The sequence below is a fragment of the Chrysochloris asiatica genome, unplaced genomic scaffold (assembly GCF_000296735.1).
Source record: "Chrysochloris asiatica unplaced genomic scaffold, ChrAsi1.0 scaffold00331, whole genome shotgun sequence".
Lineage (NCBI taxonomy): Eukaryota > Metazoa > Chordata > Mammalia > Afrosoricida > Chrysochloridae > Chrysochloris > Chrysochloris asiatica.
Window position 1 is genome coordinate 1,792,005 of NW_006408849.1, and position 15,321 is coordinate 1,807,325.

The 15,321-nt window shown below is 46.3% G+C and overlaps 1 protein-coding gene across 1 annotated transcript in view; it reads right to left on the reverse strand.

Moving 5' to 3' along the window:
- LRRC48 (leucine rich repeat containing 48) overlaps positions 1-15,321 on the reverse strand; it is a 126,856-nt gene that overhangs the window by 31,104 nt on the left and 80,431 nt on the right. The window contains exons 4-7 of the mRNA XM_006875550.1: positions 13,218-13,364; positions 10,341-10,460; positions 9,737-9,849; positions 8,267-8,441 (exon numbers count right to left, since the gene is read on the reverse strand). Of these exons, the coding sequence (XP_006875612.1) occupies positions 8,267-8,441; positions 9,737-9,849; positions 10,341-10,460; positions 13,218-13,364 (555 nt within the window). The remainder of the gene's footprint in view (positions 1-8,266; positions 8,442-9,736; positions 9,850-10,340; positions 10,461-13,217; positions 13,365-15,321) is intronic.

Here is a 15,321-nt window from a genome sequence, read left to right on the forward strand (position 1 = left end):
GAAATGCATATAGGTCTCTTGTGATACAATAGTGAATAATTGTTATCAGGACTGATTGTGAGGGTTGGAAATGTAAAGGTAGACATTTTATAGTAAGGAGGGGAGTGATTTACTTTCCAGTCTAGGAGCGGAGGTCCCTAGGATCATCAATAGAGAAGAGCGGAGAGCAGGACCCTACCCAGAGAAGTAGTGATGCCTTAGATGAAGACAGAGACCATGACATGGAGAGATGGAGCAGCTGGGGACTTTAGATCCAGGGAGAGAGAGGGGCTGTGTGCTGACAACTGGGAGCGGGTGGGGAGGTGTGGGGGGGCAGGCTTGCAGGGTATACCCTTTCTTTCTTTTATTGTGGTGAAAATCTATACAATAAAACATTCACTCACCAAGTCAATAATTTCCACCTATATACTTCACTGACACTGATTACATTCCTCATGTAGTGCAATCATTCTATCATTTTCCAAATGATTCCACCACCATTAACATAAACTCCATACCCCTGAGGCAAACTCCCGCTCCTTTTCTTCCTTCCTCTGTCAGCCACTTTGGCTTCTATATATTTATTTCATATAGTATTTAGTATATAGAGCATATAGTAATTCTTCTTTTGAGACTGAATTATTTCACTCAACATAATGGTCTTCAGGTTCATCCATGTTACAGCATGCATTAAAACTTCATTTCTCCTTATGGCTGAGTAATATTCCATTATATATATATGCACCCTGGAGTCCTGGTGTGGCGCTGTGGGTTAATGCGCCAGACCGCAAAGCCGTTTGAACTGCAAGGTCTGCGGTTCAAGCTCACTAGCTGCTCCTCGGAAACCCTTTACAGGGTCGCTATGGGTTGGAACCGACTCAACGACACTTAACAACAACAAATATATGTACCCCATTTTACTAATTCATTTGTTTGTTGATGGACATTCCAGTCGTTTGTATCTTTTGACGATTGTGCAAAGTGCTGCAGTGAACACAAGTGCACTGGCTTTTGTTTGCATTCCTGCCTGCACTTCTGGGTATTGGTACCTAGCATTGGGATTGTCAATCCTTTGAGGAATCACCAAATTGGTTTCCACAGTGAGTGAATCCTTTATATTCTTACCGGCTATAGATGATGGTTCTAGTTTCACCACAACCTTGCCAACACTTGTTGTTTTCTTTATTTTCTTAATCATTACCATTCTAATTGGGGGAAGGTGGTTGTAATTACTGTTTTCATTTGCATCTCCCTAATGAGCTCCCTAAGGAGCTCTGGTAGCAGTGGTTACAAATCCGGCTGCTAGCCTCAAGGTCAGCAGTTCGAAACTACCAGCTGTTCTGCGGGAGAAAGATGAAGCTTTCTGCTCCCGTAAAGATTTGCAGCCTCAGAAACCCTGTGCAGGGTCACTGTGAGTTGGAACCGGCTCCACAGTACTTAACAACAACAACAACGGCTAATGGGGAGTCCTGGTGTGGTGCAGTAGGATAAGCAGTGGACTTCTAACTGCAAGGTTCATGGTTCAAACCCACCAGCCGCTCCTTGGAAACCCTATAAAGGGTTGCTATGAGTCAGAACCAACTTGATAGCACTCAACAACAACACAAAAAATGGCGAGTAGGAGGAGCCCTGGTAGTGCTTAGCTCTAACCAAAGGTCAGTGGTTCAAACCCAACAGTCACTCCACAGGAGAAAGATGTGGTTGTCTGCTTCTGTAAAGATTTATAATCTTGGAAGCCCTAGGGGGCAATTCTACTTTGCCTTACAGGGTCACTGCGAATCAGAATTGAATCTAGGGCAGCGAATGTGATTTTTTTTGAATAGCTAATGAGGACGCTCTTTGGGGCAGTGGTTAAGGGCTCAGCTGTTCCAAATGTTTGAGGCTAATAAAAGCTCTGAACATAGAGGCTCTGAGAGTTTCCTGGTCGGTGAAGGGAGGGCTGTGTGTTCTCTTTGGGTCATGAGAGATTCCCATAGGGAACACTCTCAGACCTCACTCATGCATGTCTTCCTTATGACAATACTGATTTGTATTCTTGTGTTATAATAAATCTATAATTGTCAGTAAAACTTTCCGTGAGTTGTTCTAGCAAATATCAAACCCAATGAACCCTGATGTAGCACTGTAGGATAAGCACTGGACTGCTAGCTGCAAGGACGGCAGTTCAAACACACCAGCCACTCCTCGGAAACCCTACGCAGGGTCGCCATGTGTTGGAACCACCTTGACAGCACTTAAAAACAACAACAACAACAACAAGGAGTAGGGTGGGGGCGTTAGCAGGTGAAAGTGAGGGAAGCCACAGAGGTCCTTTAACTTGAGCTGGCATTCTGAAGGGGTATGAAAACCACAAATCTGTGGCCAGCAGGTCAGAAGTTTGGGGTGTTGTGTGTCCTCCTCAAACTTGCAGTTGACAACTGAAATATGGTGTTCTTTTAGCTTATGAGACCTATCTTAGCTCTGGGTGGCTAGGGTCTGAGAGACAGAAAGTGCCATGAGGGCTTGCTGGTGTTACAGATGATGAAGTAGTGGAGCAGCTGGGATTTGATTACTCCTCACATTCTGGGGATCAGACTTATGTTGATTCTCATCTTCAAACTATTTTAATGACTGGACTTTATTCTTACTACCTGTCTGTCAGTTTGATGCAATGTGATGCTGGAAACAACGCCCATTGCTAGTTAAAATACCAGCAGGGTCATTCATGATGGTCAGGTTTCATTGGAGCTTCCAGACTAAGACAGACTAGGAAGAAGGAAAGGCAAACCATTTCTGAAAGGTTAGTCACTGAAAACCTTAATTTATAGCAGTGAAGCATTGTCTGATGTAGTGCCGGAAGATGAGTTTTTCAGGTTGGAAGGCACTCAAAATATGACTGGAGAAGAACTGTCTTCTGAAAATAGAGTTGACCTTAATGACATGGATGGAGTAAAGATTTTGAGCACTTTATTGGTTAATTGGGCACAACTCAAAATGAGAAGAAATAGCTGAAAGCATCATTAATAATCAGAATGTGAAATATACAAAGTATGAATCTAGGAAAATAAGTTGTCAAAAATGAAATAGAATACATAAAGATTGATATCTTAGGCCAGTGGACTGGTACTGGCCATTTAGAATTGGACAATCATAAGCTTTACTATGCTGGAAATGACAAAATGAAGAGGAATGGTGTTGCATTCATTGTTAAGATTTAGCTTTCTCAGTTTCTCAATTCATCTCAAGATTTAGCTTGAAGTACAATGTTGTCTGTAATAGGATAATATCCATATTCCTACAAGGGAGACCAAGGAGCTCCAGTAACATAGTGGATTACTAGCTGGACTGCTAACCACAAGGACAGCAGTTTATGGGAGAAAGATGAGGCTTTCTGCTCTCACAAGGATTTACACCCTCAGAAACCCTATAGAGTCATTATGAGTTGGAACAGAGTACACAAGGAAGACAAGCTAATACCACTATTATTCAAATTGTGAATAATACCTTTTTTCAATAACATAGATGTTAACTATACACTTGGATCTCACCAGATGGAATAGACAGGAATCAAATTGACTGTATGTGTGGGAAGAGACTAGGGAAGAGCTCAGCCAAAACAAGGCCAATGGCAGACTGTGGAACAGAAAGAACATCAATTGCTCAAATCAAGTTCAGGCTGAAGCTGAAGAAAATGACAAGTCCACGAGAGCCAAAATATAACCTTTAGACGGTCTCTAAATTCCTACCTGAATTTAGAGACCATCTCAACAAAGAGATTTGATGCATTGGACACTAACGACTGAAGACCAGAGAAGTTGTGGGATGACATCAAGAACATCATATATATAAAAAAGCAAAAGCCAGGAAAGACCAGAATGGATGTCAGAAGAAACTCTGAAATTGCTCTTGAGGGTTGTTGTTGTTAAGTGCCATCGAGTCGAGTCGGTTCCAATTCATAGCAAACCTGTATAGAATTTCCAAGGAGCGACTGGTAGGTTTGAACCACTGACCTTGTAGTTCAAACCAACCTTGCAGTCTAGTGCTTATCCTACAGCACTGCACCAGGGCTCTTGAGAATAGTAGGTAAGCTAAAGCACATGGAAGAAATGAGGAAGTCAAAGAGCTGAACAAAACATTCCAAAAGGCAGCTTGAGAAAACAAAGTAAAGTATTATAATGAAAGGTTAGAATACTAAAAGAGAAGAGTATGCTCAGCATTTCTCAAGCTGAAAGAACTGAAGAAAAAATTCAAGCTTGGTATTCTCTGCTTTCAGCCAAGATCCATCTTACCTCAGCAAAGGGTATACCTAGTTCTATATCCTCTTCTGAATCTGGCTTCAATTTCTGGCAGTTCTCTGCTAATGTTTCAGTCATTTAAAAATAATATTCAGCAAACTTTTACTTGCATGTGACATTAGTTACATAGTTCAATGTTTTGCACATCCTGTTGGGTCACCTCTCTTTGGAAGGAGCATAAATATGGATCTCTTCCAGTCAGTTGGCCAGATAGTTGTCTCCCAAATTTCTTGGTTATAGATGAGTGAGTGCCTCCATTTGTTGAAAGATTTCAATGCGTATTCCATCAATTTCTGGAGCCTTGTTTTCACCAATGCCTTGCTTGGACTTCTTCCTTCATCACTATCAGTTCTTGATCATATGCTATGTCTTGAACATCAACTATTTCCTTTTGGTCCAGTGACTGTATATTCCTTCCATCATCTTTTGGTGCTTTCTGCACCATTCAATATTTTGCCCAGAGAATCCTTCAATATTGCAACCTGAGGCTTGAATTTTGTCTTCAGTTCTTTCAGCTTGAGAAATGCTGAGCGTATTTTTCCCTTTTGGTGTTTCAACTCCAGATCTTTGCACGATTCATTATAATACTTTGTTTTCTTGAGCTGCCCTTGAAATTTTCTTTTTAACTCTTTGACTTCCTCATTTCTTTTATTTGCTTTAGCATCTCTACACCAGAGAGCAAGTTTCAGAGTCTGTTCTGATATCCATTTTGTCTTTTCTTTCTTTCCTATTTTTTAAATTACCTGTTTCTTTTTTCCCTGTATGATGTTCTTGATGTCATCCCACAGTTCTTCAGGTCTTCAGTAATTAGTGTCTAATGCATCAAATCTGTTCTTGAGATGGTCTCTAAACTCAGATGGAATATGTTTAAGGCCATATTTTGGCTCTTGTGGACTTGTTTTAATGTTCTTCAGCATTAACATGCACTTATATGTGAGCAACTGATGCCTTCCAACCTGCAAGGCTCTTGTCACTATATCTGATAATATTCTGGTTCTACTTAGAATGTTTTTATCTTCCAGCAATATATCTGACAATGTTCTGCTGCTATTGATAAGGTTTTCAGTGGCTAAACATTCAGAACTTCCTAGTCTGTCTTAGTCTGGAAACTCCACTGAAACATGTCCACCATGAGTGACCTTGATGGTATTTAAAATACTGGTGTCATATCTTCCAGCATCACAGCAACAAGCAAGCTACCATAGTTTGACAAACTGACAATATAAATAACAAGGAGTTCTGGTAGCGTAGTGGTTACATATCAGGCTGCGAACCTTAAGGTCAGCAGTTTGAAACTACCAGCTGTTCCGCAGGAGGAAGATGAGGCGTTCTGCTCCCGTAAAGATTTACAGCCTCGGAAACCCTGTACACGGTCGCTGTGAGTCGGAACTGACTCCACGGCACTTAACAACAAGCAACAAATATGGATCCCATGTTTGTTTTTTAATTGTGATTTTGGTAAGTGTACAGTACAAATTAGTTTTCCATTCAATGAGTCATACACCTTTTATCTTGTGACATGGATTGCAACCACACAATGTAACAACCCTCTTCCTACTTCCTGTGTTTACTGTTTCCATTCCTTTTTTTCTATCCCTTCTTGCCTTTTGAGCTCTGTCCTGGGCAAAGGCTGTCCTTTGGATCTCATATAGTTGATTGTTCTAATGAGTGCATCCCTTCTGGTGTTGTGTGCACCTTATGTATCTGTCTATAGTGAGGCTGAAAGTTGAATCACCGAGGCAAGGTTAGTTCCAAGTCTAAAGGGTGACAAAGGACCACAGTGTTGGGAGTTTTCCTTGTCTCTATCTGACTGGTAAGCCTACCCTATTTTATGCTTTTGAGTTCTGTTCCACATTTTTTTCCCAATCTAGAGTTTCCTATTATGACCCTTCTCAAAGTGGTCAACAGTAGCAGCTAATCTCAGTGTCATGGAGGCTTGCATTCATGTGATCCCATTAGTCCTTTGGACTAACTGTTTCCTTGCAGTTTTGATTTTCTTCATGTCCAAACTACATAAGACAAAGTCTAAGGAACATTCTGGCTGTATTTATTTCAAGACACTTGTTTGTTCTGCTTGTATATTTGTTTGTCCATGATATATTTAATATTCTTCAACAACACTATTATTCAAATACATCAATTCTTCTTTGGTCCATCTTTCACATATTTATGAGGTGACTGAAAACTTCATGGCTTTGGTCATGCACACTTTAGTCTTCAATGTGACATCTTTGTTTTCTAACACTTTAAAGAGATCTTTTGTAGCAGATTTGCCCAATGCAATACATACATAATTTGATTTCTTGGACTGCTGGACATTGACGATGGATCCAAGTAAAATGAAATCCTTGGCAACTTTATTCTTTTCTCCATTTATTGTGATATTGCTTATTGGTTTGCTTATTGGTTCAGTTGTGAGGATTTGTGCTTTCTTTATGTTGAAGTATAATCTATAATGAAGGCTGTAGTCCTTAATCTTCAGTAAGTGCTTCAAGTTCTCTTGAATCTCTGCAAGCAAGATTGTGTCATCTGCATATTACAGCTTGTTCAATGATTCCTCCTCCAATCCTGATGCTATGTTCTTCATATGGGGCAGCTCCTTGGATTATTTACTCAACAAATAGACTGAAGAATTATGGTGAAAGGATCCAACCCTGACACAACACCTTTCCTGAATTTAAACCATGCAGTATAGCCTTGTTCTGCTGAAATGACTATGTGCAAGTTCTGCATGAGCACAGTGAAGTGTTCTGGAATGCCTGTTCTTTACAATGTTATTCATCATTTGTTATGATCCACACACTCAAATACCTTTGCATAGTCAATGAAGCACAGGTTAACATTTTTCTGGTATCCTCTGTTTTCAGCTAAGCCATCAATAATGATATCCCTTGTTCCATGCTCTCTTCTAAAACAGGCTCTGCCAAACGTGTGGTACTGGATGCACTTGGGTACTGTCAAAGGCACCATAGGGCACTGTGTGAAACAAATGAGCCAGGTACCACCTTCAAGGGTTCTAGTCTGATGGGGGAAGGGGAAGAGTGCAGAGTACATGAGGTCCTGCGGGGGAAGGAGAGGGGAGAAAGTGGCTCTGGGTCCCACATCTATTGAATGAATTAATGAAGTAATAATAATTGTTGTTATTGTTGTTAAGTGTCATCGAGTCAGTTCTGACTTATATCAACCCTGTATAGGGTTTCCGAGGAGTGGCTAGTGAGTTTGACCTGATAACCATGCAGTTCAAACCAACTTTGCGGTGCAGTGCTTACCCTACAGTACCACACTATTGGTGTTGTTAAGTGCTGTCGAGTCGGTTCCGATCCACAGTGACCCTGTATGGGGTTTCTGAAGAGCACCTGGTGAGCTTGGACACTGCCTGATCTCCTGGGCCAACCTCACTATTGTTGCCACGCTTGAGCCCATTGATGCTGCCACTTTGCCAATCCATCTTGTTGGGGGTCTTCCTCTTTTTCTCTGACCCTCCACCTTACCAAACATGATATCCTTCTCCAGCTACTGGTCCCTCCTAACAATATGTCCGAAGTATGAGAGGCGAAGTTTGGCCATCCTGGCCTTCAAGGAGCGCTCTGGCTGCACTTCTTCCGACACAGCTCTGTTGGTTCTTTTGGTAGCTCATGGGACTTTCATAAAGCCTTATGAATAGTGCCACACTAGGACTCCAACAACAATATATTGATGATACTGCTGCTGCTGCTGCTGCTGCTAAAGTACTAGGGGGTAGGAGCATCTTGAACCCCCCAGAACCCCTTGCTCAGCTCACTTAAAGCACAGGGAGGAACTGTGCTTGTTGGTGGTATGAGGCTGAACCTTGGCTGTGCCACTTGCTGGCTCTGTGGTCTCTGTCACTAGGAATAATGACCCCTGGGCTACCATGGTACATGAGTGCCAGGTCACTACAGGGCTAGTCATGGTGTGCCTGACATTCTAGAGCACAGTGGCCTGAGGCTGGGGACTCAGCACTGAGAATGGGACCGGGGTGGTTCGGGGCCTACCAGCAGGTGCTTCTCCTCGAACTTGGCAATCTTCCACTTGCCCTGCTCCTGGTTCTCCTGGATGGCCTCCTGGATGCACTCAGTGAAGGTGTCAAGCTCCACTCTTCGCTTCTCCTGTTGTTTCAGACCATACTCAAAAATGTTCAGGCAGATGATGACAAACTTGTCCTTGTAGGTAAGCAGCTGTTAAGGAGGCTGACATCATCTCAGGAGTGAACCGCCAGGAGCCACAGGTAAATGCTGCACAACACAGCATCAGGTCTCCTGATGTGGAACATGGTCCTCAGTACTAGAAACCCAGGACCTAGGTCCTGTAGTCACTTTGCCTGATAAAGAAACTGAGGATGGGAACTGAGACCACAGCTGTGAGCCTGCAATGGGGCCCCTCCACTCTCAGCCTGAGTGATTCAGTGAGAGGAAGTTGACAGAGCAGGGAGAATCATGCTGGGACGGGTTCCAGGGAGACCCCTGGGGCCCTGAGCACCTGGGAGAAGTCTTATTTCTGGTCTATTCTCTAACACCTTTGCCTGCGGTGGCCCTGGTCCCTTGCTATTGCAGGTGTGCTACGGTGGAGCCTCCAAGGGTGGTCAGACTCAGGGCAGACTGGCCCAGATTTGATTCCTGATTGTGCCGCTGACCCTGGGAACCCACTCTGGTAAGTCACGTTCCTTCTTCACACCTGGAGTCCTTGAGAGGGAGGAGTCACTGAGGCTAGGAAGATCAAGTAATACTGCAAGGACGAAAACCAGTGCTCAGATAGGTGAAGTGACTTGCTCAGAGTTACACAGCCACAACATGCTACAGCCAAGATCCAAACACATGGCGGCCTGACTGCAGGTCACCAACTGGCAGGTAGCAGAGCAAGGTGGAGCTAAGCTGTTAACCATCCACTCAGCCCTGAACATACTCACTGCAGCCCCTGTCTGTTTCACCTCCATGCTCCTACCCACTGCTGTTATGACTTCTAGAATGTTAGGTCTTGAAGAGTGAATCATCTCTGTTCAGCAAGCTGTCGGGTGGATTGGAAGGAAGAACGCAGTGTTTAGGACTCAGGCTATGGCTCAAACCCCATTTCTGCCTGGCACGGAACCTGGCTGGGCCTCGGCTTTCCTGGATAGAAAGTGGCATGTGTGACAGTGCTCCTCTTTTGGTGGGGGTGTAGAAACCCACAAATAATGCATGCAAAGCACACAGAAGAACAAGGAAGTGTGACTGACACAGATCACCACCACAGAGCATGTTGCCAATGTTGCTGGCCCGAACGTCAGTGAGTCTCTGGAAATGCACACGGCATTTCCCGTGGGTGCTCACTGACCAAGCTCTGAACCATGTCATGGACTCACTGCTCTGAAGTGAGGACTGTCTCCCAGACTGAGGCTCACAGGGGAAGGGGGCTTGACTGAAGGCAGGGCGATGGCACAGGGATCCTGGGTTCTGCCAGAGGTGGCAGTGTCTAGCTAAAAAGGATATGCTTCAAGGAGTTCCCCAACCCCAGGCAGATAGGACAGCTTTCTGCCCTCCACGTCCTCAGCATACATGCTGTCAAACAGGAAGGAGCCGTCAAGGTGCTCAATGAATGCGGCCTGTGGAAAGAAACAGCCTGGGTGTGGTTCCACTGGCTCACACCACTGGGACCTGGGGAAGGAAGGCCTCTGAGGAAGGGAGATGTGTGGATGATGTGGCTTCTGGGGCAGCGGGTGTGTGGAGGTCAGAGCCAAGTACTATTGCAAACTTTTCTTCAGGGCTCAGTCTGGCTGCAGTGACTGATGCGAAGGCCACATGCTGTTCCTGGCATGCAGTGGGGGACACTCCCTGGGTTTAAGAGAAGGAGCTGCTGCTCTGACAGACTCAATGCACAGTCACTGTAGCAAAGAGGTAGACCATGGAGCCTGGACCCGGACGGGGCCAGCAGGTGGCCTAGTGGAGTGAGCTGGGTGCGGATGCTGGGTCCTGGGACCCAGGCATAACTGAGTAGCATCAGGTTTAATCTGGTGGCCGCCCTCTCCTGGGCACTTCTTGACCGGGGCAGGGGGTCAGGGCAGAGGTGCGGTCCAGCTGAGGCCTCCTGCAGTACCTTGTGTGACTCCAGCTTCTCCCTCTGGGCCTGCGCCTCCTCCTTTTGGGCCTGTATCAATGTCTCACGCTGCTTCAGCTCATCAATGGAATACTGGTGCTTCATCTTCGCCATCTCTTTCTGCAGGGATGGGGTGCCATGAGCCCTGATAGGCAGGGCCTAGGGTTTACATAAGTGTGGCTCATCCCAAGTACTGATCTAGGTGATGGAGTAACATCAGGAAGGGCCAGGGGAGCTGTATGAGGCAGAATGCCGGGCAGACATGGACACTACTGGAGAACCGGGACTCCTGCATCACTTCATACAGTCCTCCCTGGTTAGTGTCGGGGCCCCTTAAGGAATGGATAGGGAGACAGTAAAGTGACCCACCCAAGGCCCAAGTCCCCTCCACCCAACCCACTCAGTCCTTGCCCCTCCTCAGTTTCTTTATGTACCCCAAGTACTCTAACCTAGTATCCCCAGACTGGAGCCTCTGATGATTCATCCAGCTTCACTCCTAGTGAGCAGCCCCCAGCTTACAGCCTATCCAGGAGACACGTCCGAGGCCTTATCTTCCTAGCATTTCTTACAGGGACCCCTGCCTTAGACTCCCAGGTGGCGTCATCCGTCCCCCACCCTCCCTCTAATCCGGCCTCCATTCAGCAAGTAACCAGAGCCATCTTGGTTGTTTGCACATCTCTTCTTGCCAGCCTCTCACTTACCTTTTATGTCTTCCCTTTGGGTTTAGGGAAGGACCAGCTCCCTTCATGTCCTTCAAGACCCTGGTGCCTCCCTTTTGCCTGTCTCCCACTGTCTCCTCTGCTCTCTGAGCCCCCATTGCTGGTCTGCTCACCATGCTGCCTCTTGCCCCAGGGCACTTACACAGATTCTGTCTTCTGCCTGACTGCCTGACCACTCCTTTTGCCAATCAACTCCCGCCTATCCTGTAGACTGCCAGCTCAAAACCACTTCCTGAGGAAAACCTTCCTGGAACCCTCTAGTCAGCCCATTGCACATCAACCCCTGTGGACAATCTTGGCCCTAGTCCTTCCTCCTGGTCCTTGCATCTATAAGAGTGATCCTGACTGGCCTCATCCCAGTGTGCTGGCCCATTGACAAGGATGGGCTGAGCAAGGCTCTCACCCTGGGTGCTACCTGAGTGCCCCTGTACCACCCCCAGCCGATACGGTGAGCGTAGTTCTCCACCTTGACGTGGCTTCTTGGTTACCAAACAGCTTAAATTTCCCTGTATTATCATCTATCTGTCTTATACAGAGTGGAAATACTTCTAATAAGCTCTTGTTATTCACTGAACTGTACACTCATATTCTGGTTCTTTGTGTATTTATGCTTGAATAAATGATTTACTTTACTAAATAAGTTCCTGTTATAAAACTGTCTATTATTCTTCCTGTACCATCTCTGTCAGCTGTGCCCTCTATGAGCCCACTGTCTGCTCGGCTCTCTCTCCCTGAGGATTATCGCACCTGCTGCTAGTCTTGCCGCCCCCATCTCTCCCTTGGTTCCCTCCCCATACCAGTCCTCAGACCCCTGGGATGCCGCACAACCCACCATCTGCAGAGACTTCTCCATGGTCTTCGTCTCCAACAAGATAAGCCCTGCTGACCTGGCCACAGCCCCTGGCCACACCCCTGCCTGCTGCCTGCCCTTTCTGGCCATCTGAAGCCCCTCAAGTTCAGAGTCCCTGTCTACTCTGCCCTTGGCTGGGGCCCCCTCCACTCCTCAGGGCTGGAAGGAGGTGAGCACCTTGATGTGAAAGTATCCTAGAAGGGGCTAGGAGTGGGCCCTCAGGGAAAACCCCACAGGACTGGCAGGCCCTGTGAACCTACCCTCGACCCTGGTCAGCTGTCCGACCATCTGAATTCTATGGGACCAGGGATTGAGTGGGCTGCAGTTGGTGCCAAGTCAGACGGTGATATGGATGGCACCCTGGTCTTGCAGAACTCAATTCTTTATCCTGATGGTTCTAGATAAGGCCCAGACATCCTGCTCACTGTTCATGGGGTTTCAGTGGACCAAGGGGAGTCTGGGAAGGGGCTCTGTAATGGTGTGTCATGCTGCTCATAGCTTTATAATAACCAGAGCCCACCCAAAGAAGTCTTTGACCAATCCAAACACTTGTGCTCATGCTGCTTTCAAATTATTGTCAAAAATATCCCCCAAGACATGAGACTCGTGTTTGTGTTCTAAACCCCAGATTCTAGGACAGGAGGGAGAGCCCATAGCCAGCAGAAGGGCAGCCCTCTGACCCCACGCTATTCCTATGGACTTCCTGAGGAGTACCAACAGGGAAGTACTGCACCTGGGAGGACACAGCCACTGGGGAGCAGCTCTGGGGCCCAGGCCATGCAGTACCAGGGTTGAGACTGGGGTAAGCCTCTGAATCCCATCAGTGCCCCCTACTGTCTCCTGATGGTGCTGTGTGACCCTCGGTCCCAGGTAACCAGCACAAGAGACATCACTCTGCTGCTGCCCAAGGCTTCAAGGTTGAACCAGCTTTTTTCCTGTTCTTTGGAGGGAAAGTGCCCACAGACAGAACACACTGCAAACAGTGTTGCAGATAAAGGCAGTGAATGGGGCCAGAGTGTAGCAGAGGCAAGAGGCGGCAGGCAGAGGTGGTAGGGGCAGGAGCTGCCTCCCAGGCTGGGGTGAATATCCTAAGGAAAAGGCAGGGGCTTGGTGTGCCACTGTGCTGCAGGCTGACTCGGGCTAGGGAGGGGCTGGTGCCAACAAGCACACTCAGCAGTGACCGTGAGGAATGGCTCTGACAGGGTGGACAAGAAGCAATCTGAGCAGCCACTGGTGGGGTCCCTCTAAGTGCCCCTCCCTGTGAAACTGTCTCACAATCTGTGGGCTTTAAAGGAGAGAGACACTTGCTGTGAGGTCGCTGATACGCCGGTAGTCCAGGTACACGAGGTCAGGAAGGTAGGCACAGACAAACATCTTGTAATCCTCTGATTCTGAGATGGGGTTTCCAGAGAGGCCGAGTGTCCGCAAGTCTTTGAACTGCCGCAGGTAGATGATCTGGGGAGGAGATGGAGAGAGGCCCCGTTTGCCTGGAGGCCCTTCTGCCTGATACTCTTCGGGGATTTCCAGTCTGGCCACAGCCACTGTCAACACTGGGTAGAGGGTCAGGTGTGTGTGTGTGTGGGGGGGGAGAGCGGGGGGTCCTAGGCAGGAGGGCAGATGCCAAGGAATCAAATCTTAACTGTGAGACCTTAGACAAATTCATTTAACATCTGCAGCTCAATGTCCTGCAGTGGGTGCAAGGATGTTATATGTGTTATGTTGTTGTGAAGTGCTGTTGCATTGACTCTGACTCATAGGGTTTCCAAGGAGCAACAGATGAGTTTAAACTGCTGACCTTGTGGTTCACAGTCCACTGCTGGTACCACAGTGTGCATATGTGCGTTGTAAGTACTGTAAAGACCAAATGAAATAAGCTGTAGAAAGTACTTAGAAGAGCACTTTGCATTTAAGAACCACTCCACTGGTAGATACGATTATTAGTTAGTGGCTACTCAGAATAGGCAATGCCTTTTCAGTTTGTAAAATCCTGAGAAAGATTGAAGTCTCTTAAATTAAGTGGAACCCAATTTAAAAGTAACCTTGGATTAGTTGAGTAATATGCAACTAAGGAGCTCTGGTAGCATAGTGGTTACGAATCGGGCTGCGAATCGCAAGGTCAGCAGCTTGAAACTACCAGCTGATCCGCGGGAGAAAGATGAGACTTTCTGCTCCCGTAAAGATTTACAGTCTCGGAAACCCTGTTCAGGGTCGCTATGGGTTGGAACTGACTCGACAGCTCTTAACAACTGCTGTTTATTCTTCTTATATCCTATTTGTAGTAAAATTGAGGAAAGTCAACAAGATGGCCAACATTTTATTCACTAGGATCTTCTTAACACCTAAACACTATGCTATGCAGAAAATTCAGGAAGATGAAACTTCCTCTCCTGAAGAAGATCAAACCTCCCCTCTCTCAGTCATTGTTAGGCATCCTACAAACATTAGGAACCCCTAGAAGGCTACAAGTACAAGTCAGGCCTTGGGGACACAGCAGGGAAGGTCCATATGCTCTTTATCCTTGTAGCAAGAGCTTACATTCTAGGGTCAGAGAACAACTAGGTGTTATTTTGTTGTTTTAATGTTTCATTGTGAATTATGTGATAGTTTACATGGGAAAACATTAGTTTTACATTCCATCCTATCGTATATCATTTCATTGCCATGGTTACAGTGCCCTCCATGCATCATCAACCAACCAAAGGGTATACCCTACAAGCTTGCCCCCTGGTCGTCAGCACACAGCTCCTCTCCCTCTCTGTGTCTAAAGTCTCCAACTGCTCCATCTCCCCACGTCATTGTCTCTGCCTCTATCTCAGGCATTACTGCTTCTCTGGGTAGGGTCCCGCTCTCCGCTCTTCTCCCTTGATGGTCCCAGGGACCTCCACTCCTAGACTGAAAAGTTAATCACTCCCCTCCTTGTTATAAAACATCTACCTTTACATTTCCAACCCTCACAAGCAGTCCTGATAACAATTATTCACTATTGTATCACAAAAGACCTATCCGCATTTCCTTTCACTAGCCCCACCTAGACAGATTAGATACTACTCAGTGGAGATTCTACCTTCCTCTATGCCCTCTGAATCTAGGTTCCCTCTTGAAAGCTTGTAAGCCAGTCACTTCTTGCCTTTGTAGCCCCTCCCATTTTGGGTAGTCAATGTTCAAGTTGCCCATCCCTGTCAACTCTGTGTATGGAGGAGGGACAATAGGCTTTAAAAGTAGATAATAGTATGAGGTTTAACGTATGTATTACAAGGACCATGAATGTGGTGCTGTGATAGAATAAGTTAGGGGAGAGAACAAACAAGATGGAGGATCGGGTGGACGTATAGCAGAGAGCTCCGCCAACAACAACACAGAATACCCGAACAAGCAGGTTCAGGGGATGGTCCCAGAACTCTGAACCACATAT